At 39.5% G+C, this 25,171-nt stretch overlaps 1 protein-coding gene across 1 annotated transcript in view; it reads right to left on the bottom strand.

Moving 5' to 3' along the window:
- Positions 1-25,171, bottom strand: part of tbkbp1 (TBK1 binding protein 1) — an 80,758-nt gene that overhangs the window by 12,301 nt on the left and 43,286 nt on the right. Inside the window, exons 3-8 of the mRNA XM_085466850.1 lie at positions 18,025-18,150; positions 13,713-13,817; positions 11,171-11,318; positions 8,651-8,847; positions 6,973-7,034; positions 2,023-2,138 (exon numbers count right to left, since the gene is read on the bottom strand). Coding sequence (XP_085322976.1) covers positions 2,023-2,138; positions 6,973-7,034; positions 8,651-8,847; positions 11,171-11,318; positions 13,713-13,817; positions 18,025-18,150 — 754 coding nt within the window. The remainder of the gene's footprint in view (positions 1-2,022; positions 2,139-6,972; positions 7,035-8,650; positions 8,848-11,170; positions 11,319-13,712; positions 13,818-18,024; positions 18,151-25,171) is intronic.

Below are 25,171 nucleotides of genomic sequence, written 5' to 3'. Positions count from 1 at the left end.
AACTCAGATGAAGCTTGGGGTTTTCTGTGTTTTCCCCGCTGCTAGCTATGTAAAAATGTGCACATATTCATTGAGGCTTTTTTTTTAAACATTATTTTCCAGTTTGTAGCATTTACAAACTGTCAGTCTGTGTGGTATTTTTTGGTTTGTGGTAGGTAGTAGATGCACAGTTGCGAGACATTAGCTATGTGTGTGAATATGCGCACAGGAAGAGAAAGGTGTTGCCAGCGTTTAGCACTTTTAGGTTTTACTCCACAACGTGTCTGTGTGAGTTCCTATCTTTACTTGTTTTAATGAGAAAACAGCTGCAACAAATCACAACCAGTAGTTATTTTCTGGCACATGAATGGAACGAGCAAAAATGTCCACGTGATGTGTTTAAATAGATTTTAGCTAGGTGTTTCAATGTTTAAGAGCTCTGATTATATAAAACTTTTATATCAATTATTTGTGCTTTTACGCGCACCTACACCGAAGGACATTTATTCCAATGAAATAGCTAAAAACTTTACTTTAGGATTTAAACGTAAATACTACTTTATCATCCATCTCATTGTAGTTTCATGTCAGTAAATGTACTTTTTTATATTTACTGTCTGCTTCCTGGATCATTTATAAACATGTCATTCCTACGTAACTTTTGCTGACGGAAAACTTACATGACAGCTCTTCTAAAAAATTTTCTACATGAACCGACTACCATAGTGGTAAACTGCAAACTGTACTTTGACTTTGATGCATCAGTGATAACAATAGCACCCTTAAACACTCACAGGGGAAATACTTTTGAAACGACTGCTTCAAATCGAGAAGGCTAGCGCCATACAAGAGCACTCTGCACACTGTTTTTCAAGCACTAAGTACTTTTTTTATTACCACAGTGTGAACAGACTTAGAAAGAAAGCTAAAATGTGAGACCTCTAACAGCTATAGTGTGTGAAGGCCTTTGTACAGATTTCCTATAAGAATTCAAATGAAGTGCTGAAGTGCATTACTATTGCCAAATATGGCTATGCTTAGCTTATAAATGAATGCAGAGTCCGAATAAAGACAAAAACTGTATTTTCTGGTTACAGTGTTACAAAGGAAGCTATTGATAGCCGGCAAGCTGCTAGGTTGGGTAGCTTGTGTGACTGCACGACTTGTACCGAGAACCCCGCGTGTTCTTTAAATGTGCTAGGTGGCCTCGCCTTTGATTTGGCTTTTAAGATAAAAGCCTTAGGCAGAAACTCTGCAGGAATGCTGTACTTCTGCAGTTGTGTAAAATTGGTTATAAGCAACTGACATTACAAAAGTAGACTGAGACCATTTACTTCAGATTTAAAAAAAAATATTTGTAATTACTAGAAATAAAATAAAATAGTTATTACTGTTCCTGTTTATTTAAATATTATCTAAATTATAAGCATAATAAGATTATATTTATCATATTAAACATCAAGTCATTCTTGTTTCTGGAACGATGTAAATTAAGCTAATTTTGTCATCCACAAAAAAGCAAAAAAACAGCTGTTAAAATCCTTGCACTAGTTATAAAGCAACAGCTACAAAAACAAAATAATTATATTAATTATGTGAGAAATTAATAAAATTGTGATCTATAATCTGTCTCTGTTCTTTTGGTAGTAAAATAAAAGCTAAACTAAAGATAATTAATCAATATGCGCTTCTAAAGATTTGCTCTTGTTAACCTAAAATGTGACTTAGCTTCAGTGTTTAAAAAAGGATAAAACACACCTATGGACACAAGAAGACAACTGACTGTAGTGCAATAAAAAACATAAAGCCGACTTCAACAATATATTGATATTAGCGTGACTCAAACATGTTGAATCGTTTTAATGTGGAATTCCATTTAAATGTCAAGGTGACAAGAAGCGCGCACATTTCTGTACACGCACATTTCTGCACACGCACATCCGTTACAGATAAGGCCGTGCAGCGTAACAGCCAGTTATCTCAGCTGAAGAGCTTCATGTGCTGCTGTGCTGTGGGTTTTGCTTTTTTACTGTCGATGCTAACCTGGACTAGCCTGCTCCTGCGTGGCTTTCCTCAGGATCTCCGTCTGCTTGGAGCTCAGCGCACGGAGGCGTCCCAGCTCCTCCGTTAACTCTGTGTACGCCAGAGCCAAATTCACCCTGAAGGAGAAAGCGAGGCAATGTGTCATTATCGTCATCGTTTTTAATCATAGAGGATCACAATGTTAACAGAAGGTGTTACAACTCCGCACGATTGCACACACATAGTAATTTCTGTCAAATCTCTGTCGAATATACACCACTGATCTTAATTACTTTGAACCATTTTTTAAATGAATGCATGCAACTTCAATACAAACGCATCTCCTCTTTAAACTCAATGAATCCTGCAGCTCTGACATGGACCTGCAAATTAGGAATTGACAGGCTTCTAGGCCTGAATTCTTAGATCTCATGTCATGGTGTATAATTGAAGTGCATAAAATCACACCATTTCAAGATGTGTCATGGCTCTGAGAGGCCATACGGACTACAGCATCTCTATTTCAAGAAGCGTAAACAAGGCTGTGTGTCTTTTAGCCCTAGCAACAAGATGACTTTGTCTTTTTTGTTAGTATAAAAACTGATCTGAACCCTGCAATATCAATTCATGTGAGGCCATTTAGTATTAAGCAAGTGGATATGAAAAATAATCACTTTACAGACTGTAAGCATTTATCTGACAGTTTAGATGCCATGATATAAGGAGTTTTGTTCAACAAGAATGTAGCAGCTTTAGTAGTTAGTCACTACCAATAGCCCCAGATCTGATAAGACTGTTTATCTCACCAATTTTTATAAACTCTACAGTCTTGATCTGAAATTGACTCATTTCTTCATGTTTATTGCAAGACAGAAACCTTAATCTAACGTGAAATCCGCCAAGATAATCTATTTAATCTACTAATTTGAGTAATTTCTTATATGAAGACTTGCATTTAGAGGAAATTGCCATTATCACTAGTTCCACAAAAGGATACGTGAATTTGCATCTTTTAAAATGTCGCAGCGGGGCACATTTATCAGTCTTTGCTTTGTTCTCAAAACTTGAAAACAATAAAAATAAAAAATTCAAACATCTCGTGATTGCAAATATGAACAGTCAGTTAGACAGGAAAGCGTGAAGAAAGATGCTTGCTGTGCTCGGGCACCAAATTGTTGCCAGGCTCAGATCTGATAAAGCACTGCAAATTTAGCCCCTTGATGAGAATCTGACTCAGTTCATTCCTCCATAGAGATCGTGGCAGATAAAAAGTTGCAAACGACACATCTGTATGTACTGGGGATTTCTATTGCATGAATAGGAACAGAGTTGAACTTCAACTGCAGCACCAACACAAAAAAAGAAGCAAAGAACGAACATGCATGCGTCCTACACAGCTAATAAAACACACTGTCAAATTAAAAATATGTTCTCTGGCACTCCCGCGCACTAATTTAATTGAGCCCTCCCACTTGCATGCGTAATCCTGCTACATGGGAATGTATTAGAGAAACATATGTTTGTGCTGATATCATCCTCTGAACTGCTATATCTGTATTCTATTAAAGATATCTGCAAAAAAGTGTACGCACAAACATGCTTTCCATGCCAACAGAGGACTGCATCCTGGCATATTTTTAACACCTGGCACAAAATAAGTAAGGACAGGGAACTCGGTTCAGTTAAGCTCACAAAAAAATAAAAATAAAAAAGAAGTCATAACTTCCACTGGGTAGCTGGCTTTGTGTTGGAGGCCCACCTAGTTTTCCAAAGCTGTGACTCATACAGAGTGGTGGTATCAAACCCCTTCAGCCCCCTCCATGTTACAAATAACGTCTTCTTTGTGGTACGAGTTGGTGGAACCCGATACTAATGCTGAGCTGAATCAAGGTCAAAGTTCACCCTTATCCTAATTGTGGCTTTGGATAAATAACGGCCACAAACACGCAGATACATTCAGTGCATCCGTAGGAAAATAACAAACATTTACGCTACTTACTGGCATGGTGGGTGGAGCGTGACGTACAATATCAATATTGCCAAAGGGCTGATAAAGTGTATTCGCTTCCTCTCCTCGGTACTCTCAGGTGGCTCTTGGCTCTCAGGCGCTTTATTTCTAAATGCAGATGTATATAGTGAAATTCTCTCTTTAGATTGGCATACCCCTTCCTTTTCACACTTGTGTTATCGCACGTTTCAATTTTGTGCGTTTTGAAAATCTTTGTCTTACGGTTTTGGTGAGAATGCAACACCTCTAAGTCACGCGGCCATGTGTGAACACCTGCACTTGAGTGCAAGGGTGCACGAAGCATTTAATCACTAATAAACTGCGTCGTTTTTTCTGTGAAACCAGGACCTGTGCGTGCTTTTGTGTCTTACTGCACATGTTTGCCAGCATACGTCTCTCCTTTTGGCTCGCACCTATATTTATTTCTCTCTCCACTTTGCATGCAAGTAAATGTGTGCATACTGTAACATGTACACTACAGTACGTAGGAGGGGTGTGATAATGCTGATACAGCATTGATAAAAGACTCGTGCAAGTGAATAGATCAGGAACAGAGGTATGTACATTGTATATGTTTGTGTGGGAGACGAGTGTGGGCTGATTTTCACATCTGATCTTGGATTAGACATTTTCGAGAAAAAAGACATCACCGCACGCGCCCGTGGACGCCGACCCTCTCTGTTTGGTAGAAAACGTGTTTTTCAAACCTGCTGCTACTGTTCAACCACTCACAGAATGGACCTGGCGTGAGGCGGAAGGTAACACGCAGATACCTGGTAGTCCACGTGATGTGGCGGTAAACTTCTTGTCACTGTGTGCGGCCAAGTTTCGGGGAAAGATAAACAAATAAATAAAGATATTTATTGCGCTTAGAAGAAATGGGGAAACTAGAATTCGGACCTCGCTGAAGGGGTGGGTGTTTAACAGACACTGAATTGTGGTGGGGGCTTTTTACACTCTGCAGTCCAAACACACACACACACACACACACACACACACACACACACACACACACACACACACACACACACACACACACACACACACACACGTACTTCTGCATTATGTTTCAAGCACTTTCAGCTAAACAAAGAGAGGTGTCAAACAGTTCTCACGCCAAGCTGCAGCGATGCTAACAATACAGTTTGCACCAGCAAACACTTGTGTTTCATGCGTCTAATTTTTCATTAAGAAATTAATAAACAGATACTGTACTAGCTGTACAAGCTGTACTAAAAAATATAAATATCCAGTTTGAATTCATTGCAGAATTTGGTTAATATTGTTTTTTTACTTGTTTGAATTTCCAACAAGAAACGGGAATTCCGCTTGAATTTAAAATCATTATGCTGTGATTTATTGGAAACAGCTCTCACGTTTTCAAAGCTGAAGATGAATTAGTCATTCTCTCTGTGTACATTAGCATAGTATAGTATAGCATAATGTGTACGTGTGTATGTGATGTGTAGGGGGGGGGGTTACTGCCAGGTGCCTGCCAGCGTCTCTGCAGTGTGGCTTGTGGTTGGTGAGGCAAGCTGCTTCACGTATTATCAGTCATGAGTGAGGCAAACGAAAGTCCACAAATGCGATCATGAAAATTTTGACTTGGAAAAGATCAGAAAGGTGAGAAGTGGTTAAAAAAAAACGAAACATGACAAAAACAGATACATCTTGTAACTAACGGATGGCAAAATTAACTCGGCTGCACTGCCGGAAGGTGATTTCATAACTTTTCTTGCATTTAAAGGTGCTAATTAATTTATGGAATCGTTCACTGGTTACAACAACTACAAAAATATCAGGGAAGCTAATTAAACTCAAACACATGCTGCTCTCTAGATTATAAGAAGGCCAAAGATGCTGTGTTAATATCCTCCGCAGCACATACAAAATTCTATTCAGTTCTATTCTAAAATTCTTCTATCAATCTGTGCAGTTTACACTAAATGAGCCCAATTACAAGAAAAAGCACAAGGAAACCAAGTAGCGGCATATCAGTGGGAGTAGGTGATATTGTTGAGTAAAACCAAAAGGTGACCAAGGTTTGGAAAAAGCAGTAGGCTTCTACCACACACTTGTTAAAAGCTAAAAACTAAGACTGTCTTCGCTGGCAAACTATTTACTTTCAGTTTGAACCCCATCGAAACACTTCTGGGGTTTCGCTGTGTGGGAGTCAATTGCCCAACATGATGTGGTTTTTTTTGTCATTCTTTCTCGTTCTTTTTTTCTTCCTTACCTCCTCTATCTTGTAAACATGCAATGCCTGGGACAATCTGTGGGGGGGGTTATTAAAAAAAAGAAGAAAAAAAGCTACTTTGTTGCCCCCTCAGTTGCAAACATATTTCTCTCATTGGTTGTACACAGGCAGGGCCATGAATACTCCCAGCTGCATTTATCACGATGGCTTATGTGAGGAAAAATAAAATAAAAATAAAAGAACAAATGCAAAGATAAAACTGGGTCTCTATTAAATAAACAGGAGGAAATGGACTGAAAGGAGTCTTAACGCTGTGCTTACACTGCCCCCTGCTGCTCAGGCTAATTTCATTCCAAACCTCCTTGATTAAATGTTAAACACACAAACAGTGGAGTTAAAGTTTCATGCACACACAGCGGAAAATACATAACATGCAGTGTTCGTGTCCAAACGTGAATACCCTTGTATTAATGCTGTGCTGGAGAGCTTGTCTACTGCCTAACGAGGCCCCCGGAGGTCGGCCTGAGCGCATCACGGCGGGAGAGTAAAAATACAGATGAGCAGCAGCTCCTGGTGAAAGCATTCTCCTAATCCTCGCATCAGTCTTCTTATATTCACTGTTGCCTCCTCTGAGTTTCTTAACCAGTATCCTTCCTTCCTCATATGACTAAGTTTCCTCCTTTCCATCCATCTCTCCTCAGATTTACTTCATCAGCTTTAGTCCCCCCCCCCCCTCCCCTCCCAGAGATCTGCCGTGGTCACTTACTGCTCATCTCCCACCTTCTTTATCCACTCCACATCACACTGCTTGCACGGAGAAGTCATTTCCTGCCGAAGTAGAGCATGAAATTAGATTAGCATGCAGGTGCTGGTAGAATATTGGGGAAAAAAATCTGACAGCAAGAGTCTATTTGAAGCCTGTTTGACACTAACACAGCTAAGAGAATGTGTACCCATAAAAACAAAAGGCTTGTGCCATTATTATTTATTTATTCAAGCACTACATGTGGTGGTTTTCTTGGCTTATATTGCATGTAAGATATGGACACCGCTGCCATGCCATTAGTTTGCAAAGTTCCTTTCTTCTTAAGCATCAAACTGAGCGTTATCAACCTCTGGACACTAATGGGGACCATCATTTACAAAATACATATCAGCTACTGAGCCCACAAACTCCTCAAGAAATTGTTTAGCAGGGGGTTGAATCAAGGGATTATGGGTAGCTTTTCCATAGATGTCTTTGTATACAAATAGATTTCTCATTTAAAATCAGAGGAGTCGCCCCCTGTGGGCCATTAGAGAGATTGCAGTTTTAAGACACTTCTGACTAGGCTTCACTTTTCAGACTCTGAATCTAAGTCCATTTTTATATACAGTGTGTGGTTTATGTGTGGTACCCTTTACAGCTTCCGTATGTGGAGGATGCCACCTTTTTAGCCATGCTGTTCCATCACAGATATGACGCAGACAGAAAGTTGACTTTCTTTACTCTTTGATAGAAGAATAGCATTCTGTGATGCGGTCTTGGCTGACACCAATAACAACTGAGGGAATTATCTGACTTCTAAGCTTCTAAATGCTTTACTGTGTTCACCAGCTTTCTGTGACTTGGCCCGATTGCTCTCTGGTCCGGTGGTGAAGCCAGACAGTTGTTACAGCTTTGATTAGGATGAGAGATTATGTACATTGGCATAGCACAGACGCTGATGTCCTTTGGATTTCATTTGTGGCCAACTGCATGCTTAATTTTTGTCTCTCGCTGTTTTCATTGGATTGTGCAGACACAGCTGACATGTACAAGCACACCGTGAGGCAGTAGTTATACAGGTTATTCTCTCGCAATTGTTTTTAAAGGTCATGAGAGAATTTTAATGGGTGGTTGCACTGATATGTCAGCCATGGAGCAACTACTTAGTGAAGAGACGGTTCGCTAAAATGACTTCAGCTAGAAAATAGTATTTACCTGTTGTACCTAAGTAGACTCCTAATGTCTAGCAACCCAAACCCCCTTGACTCCACCCCTGGTTGCCACTAAACAGCGAGATCTTTACAGGGATCTCTAAATATGAGGCAAACTGCAGATATGGTTTATTTTTATGTATATAAATCATGCACATTGCATTTAATACACTGCGATATATAAATATCAATTATGGACACTCTAATTAGCTGTAGATATGCATTATTTAAAGACAAAATCGTGGCATTAAATGATAAAAAAAATGACTGTGTTTAAAGGTCATGGGGGATTTTGATGAATTATTCAGCAGGAATCTCCTCTAATGGACGGAGAATAGAGTTTTCATTTCTCTTAATGCTTATCACAAATCTCCAAGGACATTTCAGGGGATGCATGACCAGAATGTATTTTTGTTTGCTGCTTCTCTGACAGTGCACAAGCCTCCTAATGCTTCCCTAGCAGATTAAAACAAGCCAACACTGACCCTCTGGCTATTCTGCAGCTGTCTCATCTCGTCCTTTAGTCTTTCGCACTCTGCCTTCAGCTCCTCCTCCCGCTGACATGCCCCCTGGGCTTCGTGCCGCGCCCCTTCTAGCTCGGCCTCCAGGCGCTGCAGCTTAAGGTCGGACAGGGCGTCAAGGCTACGGGAGCTCTGAAGGGTCAACGCCGGGCAGTCAAGCACTGGGAGAAAGGAGAAGAGGTAAAAGCGCTAAAAAACACAGTGCTTTGAGTGGTTTTCGCCTGACTAATGCAGCGTGCTGCTGTCCATGGCTGCTGTACAATCGATGAGTATGAAAGAGCAAAAGAGATGACTTCTTCCAAGGGCAGCATCGTTCAGTTTGTACCTGGGTGATGTGATCTGTGTGGGCATGCTAGTGATTCAGCGCCGCTCACACAGACTCAGTCCTTGAGCCAGAAGACAGTAACAGTACAGCAGTATCATCTTTTATCCCTGCTCCTCCTGCCTCCTCAACAGAGCGCTCGTATGTGCAGTAACAGGTTTTCCTCATTCATATGCAGCTATTAATCATCACTTCCTCACGTATAAATTAAGGGAAAAAAAACCCATTGTTTACACCGTTTTTTCCAAATATTCGTTAAGGTAATTTGAAGCCTATGCAAAGTAGTACCTCCTCCTCATGAAGGTATACTATCAGCAGAGGCATCTGTTGAGGTGGCAGTGACACATTTCTTCCATCTTTCAACCGCCCACATTGTTGGAGAGGGCAGAGTTTAGCTTCTACTCACTCTAGATCAGTTTAAGTCAACAGATCCTCCTCCATGCAGAAGTAGACTGCGTGTCCTATCCTGAATTCGATGCTACAGTCACATAATGTACTGACTCGCTGAGACAATTTGAATTTAAAATCTAAAATCCTACGTTTGTTCACAAACTTTTTAAGAAGCACAGTGGAGTGTTCTGCCATGTTTGCAGAGTCTATAGAAATGCATTGTAATAAGTCCTGTTGTCTCAAGGGTTTTCCAGCATTTCGTAATGCACACTAGTCACAAAACAGATCACTCAACAGTACAGATGGAAGCAACAGCTGAATAATACAGATAAATCCCCAAATTTACAGAGCAAGTCACTTTACTGCAAATGTTTCTGAAGCCAGAATGAGTGAATTTCAGTCACCAGCTCACGCATAGATTACAGGTCTCTTTTCTCTGTGACTGGGGAGTAGGAACAAAATGTCCAGGCTGAGTCTTTCTGACAGGCTGCGGTCTAACCTGACCTCAATTAAAATGCTTTTCAAACAGACTGTTGGATTTGATCAAAGACTCCATGAACAGGAAAATGCTGAGCAATATTATAGAGTGATAGCTGTTTTCTTGTTTTTTTGTTTGTGTAAATAAAATGCACAAAAAAACTCTTTTACACTTTAAATCAGTAAGAAGAGCCAAGGGTGTACTCTGCCTCCCCACTGATGGTAGCTGGGATAGGCTCAAGCCCCCCCGATAAGGATAAGTTGAAGAGAATAGATAGATTGATGGATGGATGTATCAGGAAGAAGTCAGGCCACACTCCCTGTAAATCAGCTGATCCCTTTCTATGCATCCTACTGGCAAATTTTACATCACGTAGTCTGTTTAAGTTGCTTTAACCTTTAGCCTACAGTTGGGCTTATAGCGGTGGAGTTCCATTTCTATCTCAGCACCTACTGTGTCTCACTTAATCAGGGCCAGGGCCTGTTGTCACTGCCTCTTGCTCTACTCTGTTCTGTCCTGTCGTGACACTGCTCTCCCAATTACTGCAACAATATATCGTGACTAAAATCAGCAGTTGTTCTGAATGGCTACACTCAGTGGCGGGGCTATAAAAAGGAGTCCTTAAAGGTGACTTGAGCGATATAAATATTTCAGCACCTTTCTAGACGATAAGCTACACTTTGATTCAAATACAGATGCTATAAGTAAAAAGGCAAATCAACATTGCTTCTGTTTAAGAGAGTTGCTTTCATTTTTTATGATTTGCCTCAACAGGCTTCAACATTTGTACCAACTGAGGGTCAGCAATGAAGTTGGGTCAGCAGCACAGAAACTCCAGCTCCTCTCACCTCTGCACAGCAACCCAGACAAAAAACATTATGTGAGTTTGAATGCTGGAGTTACATAAATGATCAGGCACAAAGCATCCTAATCCAACTTCAGAAAGCTATGGGGGCATATTCTTTCCAGAGCTACTTAGCCATTCACTGAGCACTTTTGGAGAGAAATTAGTACACTCCCTGCTTTATAAGCACGGTTTTTCACAAGCTTGCTGAATCATACCAGGATGGTTTTGTAATTGCCATAATTGGGTCCATAAACTCTAGGTCAGAGTTCATAAATGCATCGTGATTTCAGCCTTGGTTTGTGGTGTGAGTGGTTGAAACTGATCACCATATTGCCATTTCTCTCTATTGAAACATTTGATGCACACCAGTGCTCATATGGTTTATTCAAAATCAGATATAAAGATGCATAGTGAAGATATAGAGAGTAAGATTGCTGGATCACTTACTGTGTGCGTCTGGGCCAGCATGGAGCTGCAGATACTGCATGTCTTTGCTGTGCAGCTGCATGTTGAGTTTCTGCAGGGAGTTGTCCCTCTGCCTCAGAGCTGACTCCAGGCTCAGGATCCGCTCAACATGTTTCTCCACCAAACTGGTCTGTAATCAAACGCATATTCAAATCTTTCTTTAAAGTCACCGGGATTCAACTATTTACTTAGGTTAAAAATGTTACATAGTAAATATGGATAGAGAAAACACCATTTAAATTACACTTCCAGAGTACCTTTCAGAGCTGAGATTAAAGAAACATTTGCTTTTTTGGTAATCTTAGTTATCACTTGTTTGCATTTGTATCATTACCCAGTGATGTTTGCAGATAATTCCTCTGTTGTGTTGATGCCACAATTTTAGTTTTTGTTTCTTTTGACATCAACTAGTTGGTTAGAAATGGGGAAGCAGGGGTGGAGCTGAGCTAAGGGACTGTGTGAACTTAGGGAAGACTTCTTTGTTTGTTCATGTGTTTTAAAAGTGATTTGCATACTTCCTTGCAATGCACATGGGTGGTAAATAAAACAATATGTGTTTAGCATTGAGGCATCTTTAGAAATATAAAGAAGAATGACTCCTGCGGTGGATGTTGTCAGCACAGAGGCCTCAACTCGACAACAAAAACATCAAAATCCACAGAAGAACTCTGACACGTTCTTTAATATGCTTTAAAAAAAGCATCCCTAGATTCAAAAAACGCCTTTGAAATTAACTTGTGAAAAAACTATTAATGGTATTATGCTTCTGAATCCTCACTTTACTTTCAGTTCTGTATATTATGTTAGTAAGTGAGTGAAAGGATGGAAGATAAAGGTCAATGAGGCCCAACAGGTAGACGGAGCTGAATTAACAGCGAGCTGCAGCTTCAGGTGACATTGACAGTGTCTCAGCTGTTGGCAGGAAGCAGTTCCAACATCTTTGGTGCACTTTATCCCTTAATCACTGAGACCTCTGAAACTGCTGAGGCTTCTCTGTATGATGGACTTCACTATCATATGAGATGGTTTATTAGCATAGAGGGCATTTAGGGGAAGACCAGCCAGCCAATCTGTTCAGCTGGCAGCTTCGGGCGGATCTGGATCAACCTTGATTTGCTGTGTTTAAAAAATGAGATTATTTTCTTTGGGGAAACACTGAATAGAATCTTTTCAAATATGATTTTGTTTCAGCTTAACGCAGTTTTGTTTAGCGCTAGAGGAGAACTTTTAAAAAATGACTTTTTCACACCAAGGACAAATCACTCACTATAATAATTCATAAACATGTCTGAGGACAGTTACGTATTAAAGTAAAGTGAGCTTTTGGATTTTGCTTTTGGTGATGGCTATTAGTTTAAATAGATGTCTTCATTTAAGATGAGTGCAAACACTAAAGTTTTATTTTTGTAACTACATGTGTTCCACATTCAGTCATATATTCATGTCCGGTTTGGGGTGTTTGCAACATCTTTGGATCTTACCTTTATTTTGTAGATGCACTCTTTTATATTTCCTTGTGTTTAATCTTTTTCCAAATTTCCTTGCAAGTCTTTGTTCTTGTATTTTTTTGTTTTATTTTGGTCATCACTCTGAGCTTGTTTTACTTCCTGTCACTTTTTTTGTCCCACTGATTAGATTCACCTGCCTCCTTATTTTATTCCTTGTTTATTCGGAATCCTATCTTCCCATTTTTCTGTTGTCGGTCTGTCTGCTCTCCTATTCCTATTCGGATTCTGTCTGCAAGGTACATTTTTAGTAGCAGTAGGTTTCTGCTTCTCATCTGTCGTCCAGGGTGCATTATCCAATCAGCTCTGAACGGCTTTGGTTGCATCCAGGTAAGAGCCGATTAGGAATCGCACTTACTGAAGTGTAATCTAATCTCAAAACCACCGGGAAATGTTAGGCAACAATTTCGCTTTTTTATTAACTCATTAAAATTTATATCCATTCATAAACAATGACCTCAAATGGAACTGGGCTGGGATAGATGTGGACAAGACCCAACCAGACAAAGGGTTTCCAGACATTCCTCCTTCCTGTCGTCGTCTTCACCAGCAGATCTTAATGTTTTTCAACGACTCTGCTTCTCCTTTAAGTTTAAATCTCAACCTCATCTGTTCTGTTGGATCATCTTTTGTCGGGACTGATGCTGATTAACTGTTAGCTGATTAACATCCTAATCATTGCATTTCACACACGGATGATCATTCTTTAAAAGCTTAGAAGTATGGTATATGATGTAGTAGAGCATAATCAATGCAGGACTCCAGAATCTGAGACATCTGCAGTTTTAAAATAAAAGCTTTCATAAAAACAATGAAACTACACACACAAGTCAGCGCCACCATCCACACACTTTACTCAATTTTGCAATTTGTCTGTTGTCTTAGTGATGTCAACCATGAAGAGTTTTACTTTTTAAATTTGGTCCCGATTACCAGAACGTGAAGCTGCGAAACTTAATGAGCCATATGTCTCGCAAAGAAAGCTACTGCAAAATAATGAACTGAATAATGCCTCTGACCATCTTGTCGAGATCCCTCTGGAGGTTGTTCTTCTCCATGTGAATCTTCTCGTAAGCCTTGATCACATCCTCCAGCTGTTCCTCTCGCTCCTTTCTCTTCTGGAGCTGAAGCGAGATACAGAAAAGGAGAAAGAAATGTAAAAAGGAAAAGGGTTACTTTTTTCCCTTCATTCCAACTTTTAAAACTTCTTCACAAAGAACAAACAAAACGGGGGTACAGCTTTCATTTTGAGAGGCGTCAAATGCGTTGGTTGAGAAACTGTTGTGTAACCAAGCAAATTTGGGGCACAGAAATCCTGAAAGCTCAGCGTTTGCCTCATCTCCAAAACAAGGATGTTCAAGTGTGTTAAAAAGAAGGATTTCTTGACATGTCGCTGATCTAATCTTCTTACAGTGTGGCATAATACGAGGGGTGAATGCCACTGGATGCCATAAAGACAGACAGCTCTGAGGGCAGTGACATGCACCAAATTGAGAGAAATGAGTTCATTTTCAAAGCAGATGAAGGCACAGAAGTGAGCCTTTTATTGAAGAATATGGAAAAATATGGTCACTTTGGACTACGCAGAAAATGAGAGCGGGAGCAGCAGCAAGGGAGTGAGATAAACAGAGGACAAAGGTATATCACTGCTGTGTGGTGGAGCACTGAAGCCTATTCAGTGTGTCTATGGTAACATATGCCTGGGGGGAAAAAAACTGGCACCAAGGCGTGTGCGGCTTGTCTTTTTTTTTTTTTTTTTTGCCTGTCCCGTTTGGCTCTTTTGCCATCAGAATTGTTGTCTAAAGGCAAAGAAAGATGCCCAACGGATTTACTTTACCAAATTGACCATCCCAGCCTTGCCATAATGGTCCATTTGATTCACCTTTTATTGTTTATTTTATTTTCACTTACTGAACATGGGACAGACTTGACTGGGGGAAAGAAGGGGAGAAAGAAAGAGGGAAAGAGAAACAGCTGAGAAGAGGGACGGGGGAGAAGGGCAAAAAACAAAAACCAACAGAATGAGCAGAAAAAAAAAAAGAAATAAAAAATGCATATATCAATCACCTGGGTCACCTGCTGAGAAAGAAAAAAGAAAACAAGCAGAAGAGAACAAGAGTAATAGAATAAACAACATCACAATGATATATGGGAATATGACAGTAAATACTAAATATTAAACATTATTGTGCAGCACATAAGATCAACAGAACACAGTGTGCTTTGAGGTAGGAGCCAAAAAGGGTGTAGTTTGTGGGTGTGATCACCCGTGTGTACACCTGTGAGCATGGACGCGCTTGTTTTTTGTTTTTTAAAAGGTTCCTTCATGTAATGATCTGCTAGAGGGTGTGGGGGGGCCACAGCCCCGTCCTCCAGGGCATGAAGCAGGTATGGAGGAGATCAAAACTCCAGACATCCAGAGGCCCCCAGAACACAAGAGACCAAGGAAGACCAACAGAGGGGCAGCCGCGCCACTGTCCCAGAAAGAGCTGAGGAGAGTCCCAGATGAGGGCTCACTCAGCAGCCGCGGAGCAGAAGCCAGGGGGAGTTGCAGTGACGCGCCCGTGAGCTCCGCCGGCAGCCAGCCGTGCCTGAGTGACCGAGCCCCAGGCCGAGAGGCCGGGGGCACCCCACCTCCGAGTGCGGCTTGTCAACAGCATCGTGACGGAGGCGAGCAGAATTACTCCAGAGCTGGATTTCTGTCCTGAGAGGCCCACAAATGCACGGTTTCCTAAAATAAGGAGATATATTCATTATCACGTTTTACATTTGCACTTCAGTGTAGATACTGTGGGCGGGATTGTTTGTTTTCCATAGTTGGTATCCCTTCGTAATTAATAGTATAAAAGAATCAGTTAGCAGTTATTAGTAGTACTTAGCGCTAAAGGAAGAATACAATACTCTGAGAATCTCGATGAAAAGGTGGAAGATTGTTTTTTTCTTTGTTATGAATGTGGAGTCCTTAAATGGAATAAAAAACTGTATTACTGTACAGTAAAAGAAAAAAGAAAAAATCCATCCATAAACTCAAAAACGTTTTTGTCAGCTGTTTAATAAACGTGCTTTTTGTGGTGCTATGCGGTTCCGTGATATTTAAAAAAGAGAGAGTGAGCGCTACGGGCCAGAGGAAGATCATATATGTTAGTTTTTTTTAGGTGTGCTGTGGCTTTAAAGAGCAGAAGCCTTCTGTGGTTAGTTTGGTTTGTTCAGTAGCTGAAGGCAGTGCTATCACGAGAGAAAACGCTGAAAACTCTGGTTACCTGGAGAGCCGTACAGTTGCAGTTTAAAGGGACAGCATCCTTAAATCAAACATACTCACAAATATAAGTTATCTCTGCAGTCTGGTGGCAAAAAAACAACAATGTAGAAGCACCTTTAGCAGCTATAACTTAAAGTAATTATTTTCAGTATGACTTTGTTGGTCTCTCACATCACTGAGGCAGAGTTTCAGTCCACTCTCCTTTGCAGTGTTGCTTCAGGTTTGAAGGCATTTATTTTGCAGCTTTCTTAAAGTCCGGTGAGGTTGAGGTCTGAACTTTGACTGGGCCCCTGCAACACTTTCCCCTTTTTCAGTCTTTCTGCTGTGCTTGGGATCATTGTCCTGTTGCATGACTCGATTTGGAGGACAGAAGGCCTCACCTCTAACTCTAGAAAAAACAAACCTAACTCCAAAGATTTGGGATGCTGTGTAAAACAACTAAAAACCTAATGCAATGATCTGCAAATCTCACCTATGTTATATTCACAATAGAATATGGAAAAAATGTTTAAAATGTCTAAACTGAAATGTACCACAAGAAAACTATCAGGTATTTTTGAAGTTCATGGGATGTGCATAATAAGATTCAGATTTTCTGGAGAAATATCTGTGCAGGCTGACATTCAGTATTGGATCCCTGTGATCTTTGGGCCCTCAGGCAGCATTGTATTAAAAACAGGCATGCTTCTGTCATGGAAATCACTGCACAGGCTAACTGTGCCATCCACTAATGCAGGTTAGCAACTGCAAGGTGCCCGGATCCTGCAAGAGAAGCCCAAATAATCATAGAAAATGGACACGCATTATGATTTGTTGTCTGCAAAACACATTAATACACTTCTTATAGTGGACGAAAGTGACATTTTATTAAAGTCCACTTAAACTAAGTCAAAGGATCAAACACAGGACTTTAACCCAGAGACTCGGGCCTGTGTCCCATATGAAACCAAAAATGGCAAAAGCATAAAATGTATATTTTCAGATATAGCTTTTCATTTTGCTTTGACACTAAAACTGCTTATTTATGTTTAGGAAGGGGTGAAAGTTCAAATAAAAATAGACTAAGTCAGAAACAAAAAATTAGGAACACCAACACAGAAATTACAGACCTTGTGATGAAAGTACAGTTATGTATATTTGGTTTCAGAGGTAAAGGACAAAAAATTCCTCACATCAAAGCAAAGGTGAAATAAAAAGAAAAGATTTTGTAGGAGTTTGAAAAAACCCCTGATGTGTCTCAGAGCGTGCGTATGAGGGTTCACTGAGGAAATAGCTGAAAAATATTATTATACGCAAAACGGGGGCAGAAAAAATGAAAAAAGCATAAGAAAGCATCATTATGTTCCCAAAGCGAGTGTTCACATGATTGTGTGATGATACATGAAACTGTAAATTTATAGGCTGTACAGTAATTCGATTTTCTCTACCTGCCTTTGATTATTGGAGGTCACCACTTCATTGAAAATATAAGGTTTGTGCCTGTCAGCATGCATAGGTGGTTGTGGTCAGGGTCTTGTACCAACAGAGCATGCTCCTGCAGCCATGAGCCTTTTAATCACTCTGACTGCATGGTATCAGCGCCCCATGACCTTGTATGTCCCACGCTAATCGTTTATGCTGCTCCCATAAACCATTTCCTTCCCTTTGTTCTGCTGTGTAGTTCTTTTTACCGCTGCTGCTACCAGTTTTACCACGGCCTTCCTGTGTCAGTCGTTTCTCAATTGTATTTCCCCACGCTCTTGTTCTCACAGACTTTGAAACAGGAGAGTTACAAGTGAGGAGAAACAAGTAGTCCGAGCACATTTCGGGCACAGCCATTCATCAAGGTTTTGGACAGCGGGAGCACATAAAGTCCACAATTAGTGCTTGTGTGCAGCATGCACACATTATGCGTGCACTAATTTAAAAATGTGTGATGCCTGTGTGTTTGTAAAAAGGCGCGCCTTCTTTAGCATTTGTTTTCTGAAGGTTTACACGATAAGCACATCTGTAGCCAGGTTTAGACCCGGTTATGCCGCGCCACCAAAATAGAGCACCAGCATAAAAATCCTGTGTCTTGTCTGTTCTCTTACCTCGTGGGTCAGGGCGTTGACTCTCTGCTGCAGGCTGCCGTTTTCTGAGTGCAGCATCGCCGTCTCTTTGCTCTCAAATGAGCAGTAGGAGTTAGTGTCCTCACCAAACTCATTGATCATGGGGAACTGCAGAGGAAAAGTAAACAAGAAGACAAAAGTACATTGAGCTTGTTTATATTTTTTGTTTGCTTGGTTTTGATTTTTGTTTTTGCTGCTGTATTCTGCAATTTTTCACGAGTCCACACTGTGATCATTAATGATTCATCTTACATCAGCTGCAGCTTCTGTTTGGCCCAGATATCACTCATAGGATTGGGGAGTAGGGGGGTATTTTTCAGAGCTTTTAAACTAATTAATGAATTTCCATGTCAAGTTGTTCCAGTCATATTTCCTAATTTCGTCCCACACGGTGAAATCTGGGGAGGGCCTATTACTAAGCTTTGTCGGTCAGCCTATCCATCTCTAAGTTTGTCCATCTTCTCGTGTTTTGCGGCAAAACGTTGGAGAATGATGAAGCGCTTTTTAAAAATCACCCTTTCAAAAAATGTCATTTAAGATCCCTCAGATGAATGCAAACAGCAGCCGGTGCCTAAATCAGAAACACTGCAGTTCCTCAAATAGGCACTAGATGGTGACTCGGAAAGCAAGTCAGTCCCCATAGACTCCCAAGTTAAAGTGCCCAGCTTTATAACAACAACAAACAAGTTTACAGCCTAAAAACAAAGTTTTCATCTCTGTTGCTAACTTTCTTCTTGATAACAACTTCTGAGGATGTGAATTTATTTATAAATCCAATTATAATATAAATTCAACTTCCGTAAAAAGTTAAAGTTACACATCGTTAGAGTGGCAGCTTTGAAAAGCATACCCTACTAGCTTTCTATTAGGCTTCACCTAACATGATTGAACAAACTGCAGGTCCAAGAAGGTTTTATTCCTGTTTTGAGGGCCTGTTGCTTATTAACCAGTCTCCCTGTCCTTACAGATGGCTGCCTGGTTCTGCCAGACGATTCTTCTTGTTAAAAAGGAGTTTTTCCTTCCCACAGTCGCCAAGTGCTTGTTGGGGTTTGATATCTCACCTTCACTGTCTTCAAATATCTCTAAAAACCTAAAAATGTAGTTTATTGAACACTTTGTTATGCATAAACTACAAATAATACATTGTTTTGTGTCAATTCCACATCCAGTAAACCTCTCGGGTATGAGGGAAAACCCAGACACACCTCTGAGGTGGTCAGTTAACCACTGAAATTTGCCCCATTAGTGATGCAGGTGGCTTGTTAGTCTTTAGCCTGTGGCGTTAACACTGTGTGGACTACAATTGACAGTTTCTTTATCAGAGGTTTAATCATTTATGAGCAGGCTACAAGTGACTATTTATCTGTTTCTATCATTATAACACTAAAATAATTTAACAAATGGACACAGATTGACATCTACAAGGTAAAAAATGTATAAAAAATAAACAAAGACAGATTAATGACATCTGCTTCTTGGATAAAAGTAGGTTTTCACATTCTGTGTCTCATATGGTCACTTTTAGCTCCAAAAAAGTCTTTTTTTTTTTTAAACTTAAAACCATCAATTTCCTATATTTTTATGTCTGTCAGAAAGATCAAAAGCCACCACGCTCAGTCTGTCCAAGTGCTCTCATACTTAACCACTGTGAAGCCCACAATTTCCCACGCACTTCTACTAAAGAGCTATTTTAAAAAATGAGCGACAAACATCTAGTTTCATTTAAAAGAAAAGCACGACTTCCGGTTTGGCGGGTCGTGTGATGGCTGTGTAGGATAGTTGCTCCCGACATTTTTTCTACCCCAATTTACCTAACTCGAAACATAAAAAGTTTGGATTTATCTTTGTGGGGTACTATACCAAGGAATAGAAATGCCCAGAAAATCCAAGAAAAAGGATGTAGGAGAACGTACTGAAGCGGAAGAAGATGCTTCGTCGCAAGCTAGCAGCAATATGGAAGAAGACCAGCAACCCAATGCTAACGCCACAGCGAAGGACCACCCAGCTACGATGGACATGATATTAAAAGAATTACGTGCTTTTAGAAAAGACACAAATGATCAGTTTAATGCTATAAGGGAGAAGGTCGTCGGCATTGGTATAAGACTCGACGAAGCAGAGGGACGCATAGACGTAATGGAGACTCGAATCCAGGCCTCGGAGGAGCTGCTAATTGAAATGGCAAATTTTCAGTTGCGATGCGAATCTAAGCTACTGGAATTAGAGGGACGGTCACGTCGCAAGAATCTTAGAATATATGGCGTGAGGGAAGGGGAAGAGGACAAATTTCCATCCGTTGTCAATTTTGTAGAGGTTCTATTTGAAAAGACAATGAGTCTCTCCCGCCCCACGGTGTTGGGAATTGAAAGAGCACATCGAGCCGGTGGCAAAAAACCCCCGGAAGGAGCCCCTCCACGCTCAATTGTAGTTAAACTCGCAAGTTATCGTAACAAAGAAGACATTATTAAGAAGGCCTGGCAGGCTAAGGGCTTCAACTTTATGGATTCTAGGATATATGTGGACAATGACTATGCCCCGGAGATACAAAGAAGAAGAAAGGAATATGCGACAGCGAAGAAGGTGCTTAAAGAGAACAATATTCGCTTCCAGACGCCTTTCCCGGCCAAGCTAAGGGTGTTCTACAGAGAGGGAATTGTGACATACAACACGGCGCACGAAGCGACTACAGATATGGTGAAGAGGGGATTATCGGTAGAAGTTGTGAAAGACAGAGACTCATTCTTGGATCAAATAAAACAGCACACTTGGCAAACAAGTACGAAGAAGAAAGGTGGAAACTCGACTCCAAAGCTGGGTTTCAAGGAACGCCTTCAGATATTTAGGCACCAAGATGACAGTGGATAAACAGCAAGTGTGTGACGGAGCACTATACTAGAGGTAAACTCAAGAATATTGAGACCTAAGATGAACTGAGAATATGAATTTTATTTCGATTTACTTGTTTTGTTATATAATTAGTTAATCTTATAAAGAGGGCATATAAAATTACATTAAAGTCGGGTCATTTATTTGCACAATAAGTTGGACCCTACAGACCACTGGGCTTTCGGCCTGTGTGCCGGAGAGGGCACTCTTCCACAAGTGGACAGAAGAGTTTTTCCCTCACCAAATATAGCTAATATAGCGATTATGTTTTTGGAAGTCAACATGATTATATGTTTTCGTTGTATAATGTTTTTTTGGGGGGGGGTTTTCTTTTCTTTTTTCTCTTTTCTCTTTTCTTTTCTGTTTTGGGGGAGTACCTTTCGATCTTTGGCTATGTACAGAGATTGGAATTATATAAGGTCGTACATCAATGCCCTGTAAGGTAACTAAAATAGTGTCATTTAATGTAAATGGTCTGGGGAGCCATATTAAAAGAAGTAAAATTATGTCAAAAATAAAAAGAGAACAAATAGAAGTTGCCTTTATACAGGAATCTCACTTATCGAAGCTCGAACATGATAAATTAAAGAAATGGAAATTTAATCAGTATTCCTCTTCCTGCCCTCAGAGTCCTAAAAGGGGTGTGGTAATTCTAATCTCTAGTAGGTTAAATTTTGAATGCATCCAAGAAATCAGTGATAAGGAGGGGAGGTTTGTGTTAGTCAAAGGGTACCTGGAGGGTATACTGATTACTCTTATAAATGTATATGCTCCCCCAGGATCAGAGATAAAATTTTTCAAAAAGGTTTTTGAATTGATTGTTGGAGAGGCACAAGGTACTCTGATTTTGGGAGGAGATTGGAATGTTCGCCTCAACCCGTCCTTGGACTCATCAAACCCACACGCTCCGGGATTGAATAAAACAACCAAAAACATCAAATTAATCTTAAAGGACGTAGGGCTCATAGATGTATGGAGAGAACTAAACCCCAACAAGAAGGATTATACCTTTTTTTCTCACCCTCATTCATTTTATTCTAGATTGGATTATTTTTTTATGTACCAAAAAGATTTTAGCAGGGTGATCAATTGCAGGATAGGAGTGATGGATTTATCAGACCATGCCCCATTGTACCTGGAAGTAGTGCTTGGATACGAAAGAAGAGTTACATCCTGGAGATTAAATACAAGTATTCTAAGCACGATGAAAGAACAAATTAGTCAAGATATAATAGATTATATAGCGGAAAATAATAATGAAGAAGTTTCCCCAAGTATTCTATGGGACGCCCTAAAAGCAGTGATAAGAGGAAAACTCATAGGTTACAGCGCTAATTTAAAAAAGAAGAGAAATGAGCATTTAAGAAAACTCCAGACACAACTACAATATCTTGAAGATGCCCATAAAATAAGCGCAGTTACAAACTTACAATTAGAAATACAAAAGAAGAAAAACGAAATCGATGAAATTTTTTCAAGTGAAATACAAAAAAATATGGTTTTTTTAAAACAAAGATACTATGAGGTAGGAGGCAAATCTGCTAAATTACTGGCTTATAAATTAAAAAAACAACAATTAGAAAATACAATATATAAAATAAAGGACCCTCAAACAAATAACATTGTGTATAAACTTGAAGATATACAGTCAGCCTTCCTAAAATTCTACAAAGAACTATATACACAACCTAGAGTGGATATTAAAGGTATGATATCTTTTTTAGATTCATTCGACTTACCAAAGTTGAATGAAAAACAGAATATAACCCTAATCAAGGACATATCTGAATTTGAAATTAAAAAAGCTATTACAAAATTGAAACCGAATAAATGCCCAGGCCCAGATGGATTCCCATCAGACTGGTATAAAGAAATGAAAGAGGTACTGATTCCTTTGATGAGAACATCATTCAACTATATTTTAAAGACGGGAGTAATTCCCCCATCTTGGAATGAGGCTTCTATCTCTATAATAGCTAAAGAAGGAAAGGACAGGCTTGACTGTGGAAATTACCGCCCCATTAGTGTTCTTAACCAGGACTTTAAGATATTTACATACATTCTTGCCAAAAGAATTGAAAATATTCTTGTTCAGATAATTAGTTTGGATCAGACTGGTTTTATTAAGCAGAGACAAACGCAAGATAATGTTCGCCGAACACTACACGTTATTGATCATGTTAGGAAAAATAAAATTCAGATGGTCCTTATGAGCTTAGATGCAGAAAAGGCCTTCGATCGGGTTAATTGGGAATTTTTATACAAAGTCATGGATAAATTCGGATTCCATCAATCGTTTATCAGGATTATACAAGCATTATATAAATCACCAAAGGCAAGACTCAAAGTTAACGGGGCGCTTTCAAATGTTTTTAACCTACAGAGAGGGACACGTCAGGGTTGTCCTCTAAGCCCCTCACTCTTTGCTCTCTTCATAGAGGCCCTGAGTCAAAGTGTAATACAAAGCAATACTATTACTGGAGTCAAGATTAGGGGTCGAGAGCATAAGATTTCCTTGTTTGCTGATGATATTTTGATTTATTTGACAAATCCAAACACTACTTTCCCCAAGCTATTGTCACTTCTGGAGATCTTTAGTTCAATATCAGGTTATAAACTAAATATATCGAAGACTCAGATATTAACTTTTAACTATGAGCCCAATTATGAAATTAAGGCTAAAGCCAATTTGAAATGGGAAACGGAGCAGATGAAGTATCTTGGAGTAAATATTACTAAAGATCTGTCTAAGATATACAATGCAAACTTTAATCCTTTAAGTTATAAAATAAATGAGGATATTAAAAGATGGAATTTATTACCATTTTTAAATTTTGAATCACGTATAGATACAGTTAAAATGAATATCTTGCCCAGGATGCTCTACCTATTCCAAACACTCCCTGTAGAAATAACTGACAAACAATTTCGGGAATGGGACAAAATAATCTCTAGGTTTATATGGCAGGGGAAAAAACCACGGATTAAGTACCAAACTATTCAGTTGGCTAAAGACAAAGGAGGGTTGGGGTTCCCATGTTTGAAAGACTATTATATTTCTGCTCAATTGAGGACATTAGTGTGTTGGTGTAATGTAGATTATCAAGCGAGATGGAAAGAACTAGAAACAGTGACCTTAAAAGATTCTCCAATTCAGGCAATTCTAGGGGATGTGACACTTATTAAAAAACAAATTCATCAAGGAAACCAATGGATTAACCTACCTTTAAAACTCTGGTTACAATTTCTTAATAAGAATGATTGGATTGAAGAGGTTAGGATTTTAAGATGGTGCGCTTTTGACAGTGATTTTTTTACCTAATGAATTAGACGTAAGATATAAAAAATGGTCTGGACAAGGTTTAACGGCATATTGTATGTTTTACGATAAGGGAACTCTTAGGGACTTCCAATCAATAAAAGATCAATACCAGTTAAGTAAAACGGACTTTTTTAGGTTCTTACAAATTAGGCATCATCTATATAATTTTATACCTAAGAGAACAGATCTTTTTTCTTTAGCTGTTCTGAGTATATTTGTCAAGGCTTATCAGGCTGACACAGGCCATAAGGTGATTTCAAGATTGTACAAGGGTATACAAGAGGTTAAGAAGTGGAATACTACCTACATCAAAAAAAAAAATGGGAAAATGAAACAAATATAGCAATATCAGATAACATTTGGTATGAGCAGTGCGCTTTTCAGTGGAGAATTTCTAGTTCTAATACATGGAGATGTTACGGTTGGAAGAGTATCTGTAGGTTTTTTATTACCCCTGCACAAAGTAAACATTATTTTAATCACTCTAATTGCTGGAGAAATTGTGGGGCCCAAGGAGTAAAACATTTTCATCTGTTCTGGTCTTGCCCAAGGATCAACATTTTTTGGGTATTGATCCACTCTGAGTTGCAGATTATTTTTGGTATGCAGCTTCCCTTTAATTGGGACGAACTTTTGTTTGGATATTTATACTCAGTAAATGTAGATAAAATGTCTAAGCAGTTGTATGGTATCCTGAGTTTGGCTGCCCGTAAAATTATTACCAAGAAATGGCTTAGTGTGAAAATTCCATCACTGGGTGATTGGCATGAGACTGTACATGGGATGTTTAAAATGGAAAGAATTACCTTCATTAAAAGACTCCAGTTTGATATATTTAGTGAAATTTGGGGTAAATGGAAACACTACATCCGGTTAAGGAGACCCGATCTTGTTTGAATCTCTGTAACTATATATGCCACA

Source organism: Copadichromis virginalis, linkage group LG8 (genome assembly GCF_057382275.1).
Source record: "Copadichromis virginalis isolate Kocher_CV1m ecotype Utaka linkage group LG8, C_Virginalis_male_GT1.1, whole genome shotgun sequence".
Taxonomy (NCBI): domain Eukaryota; kingdom Metazoa; phylum Chordata; class Actinopteri; order Cichliformes; family Cichlidae; genus Copadichromis; species Copadichromis virginalis.
The sequence above is the reverse complement of the archived record's forward strand: the minus strand, read 5'-3'. Positions and strand labels throughout refer to the sequence as shown.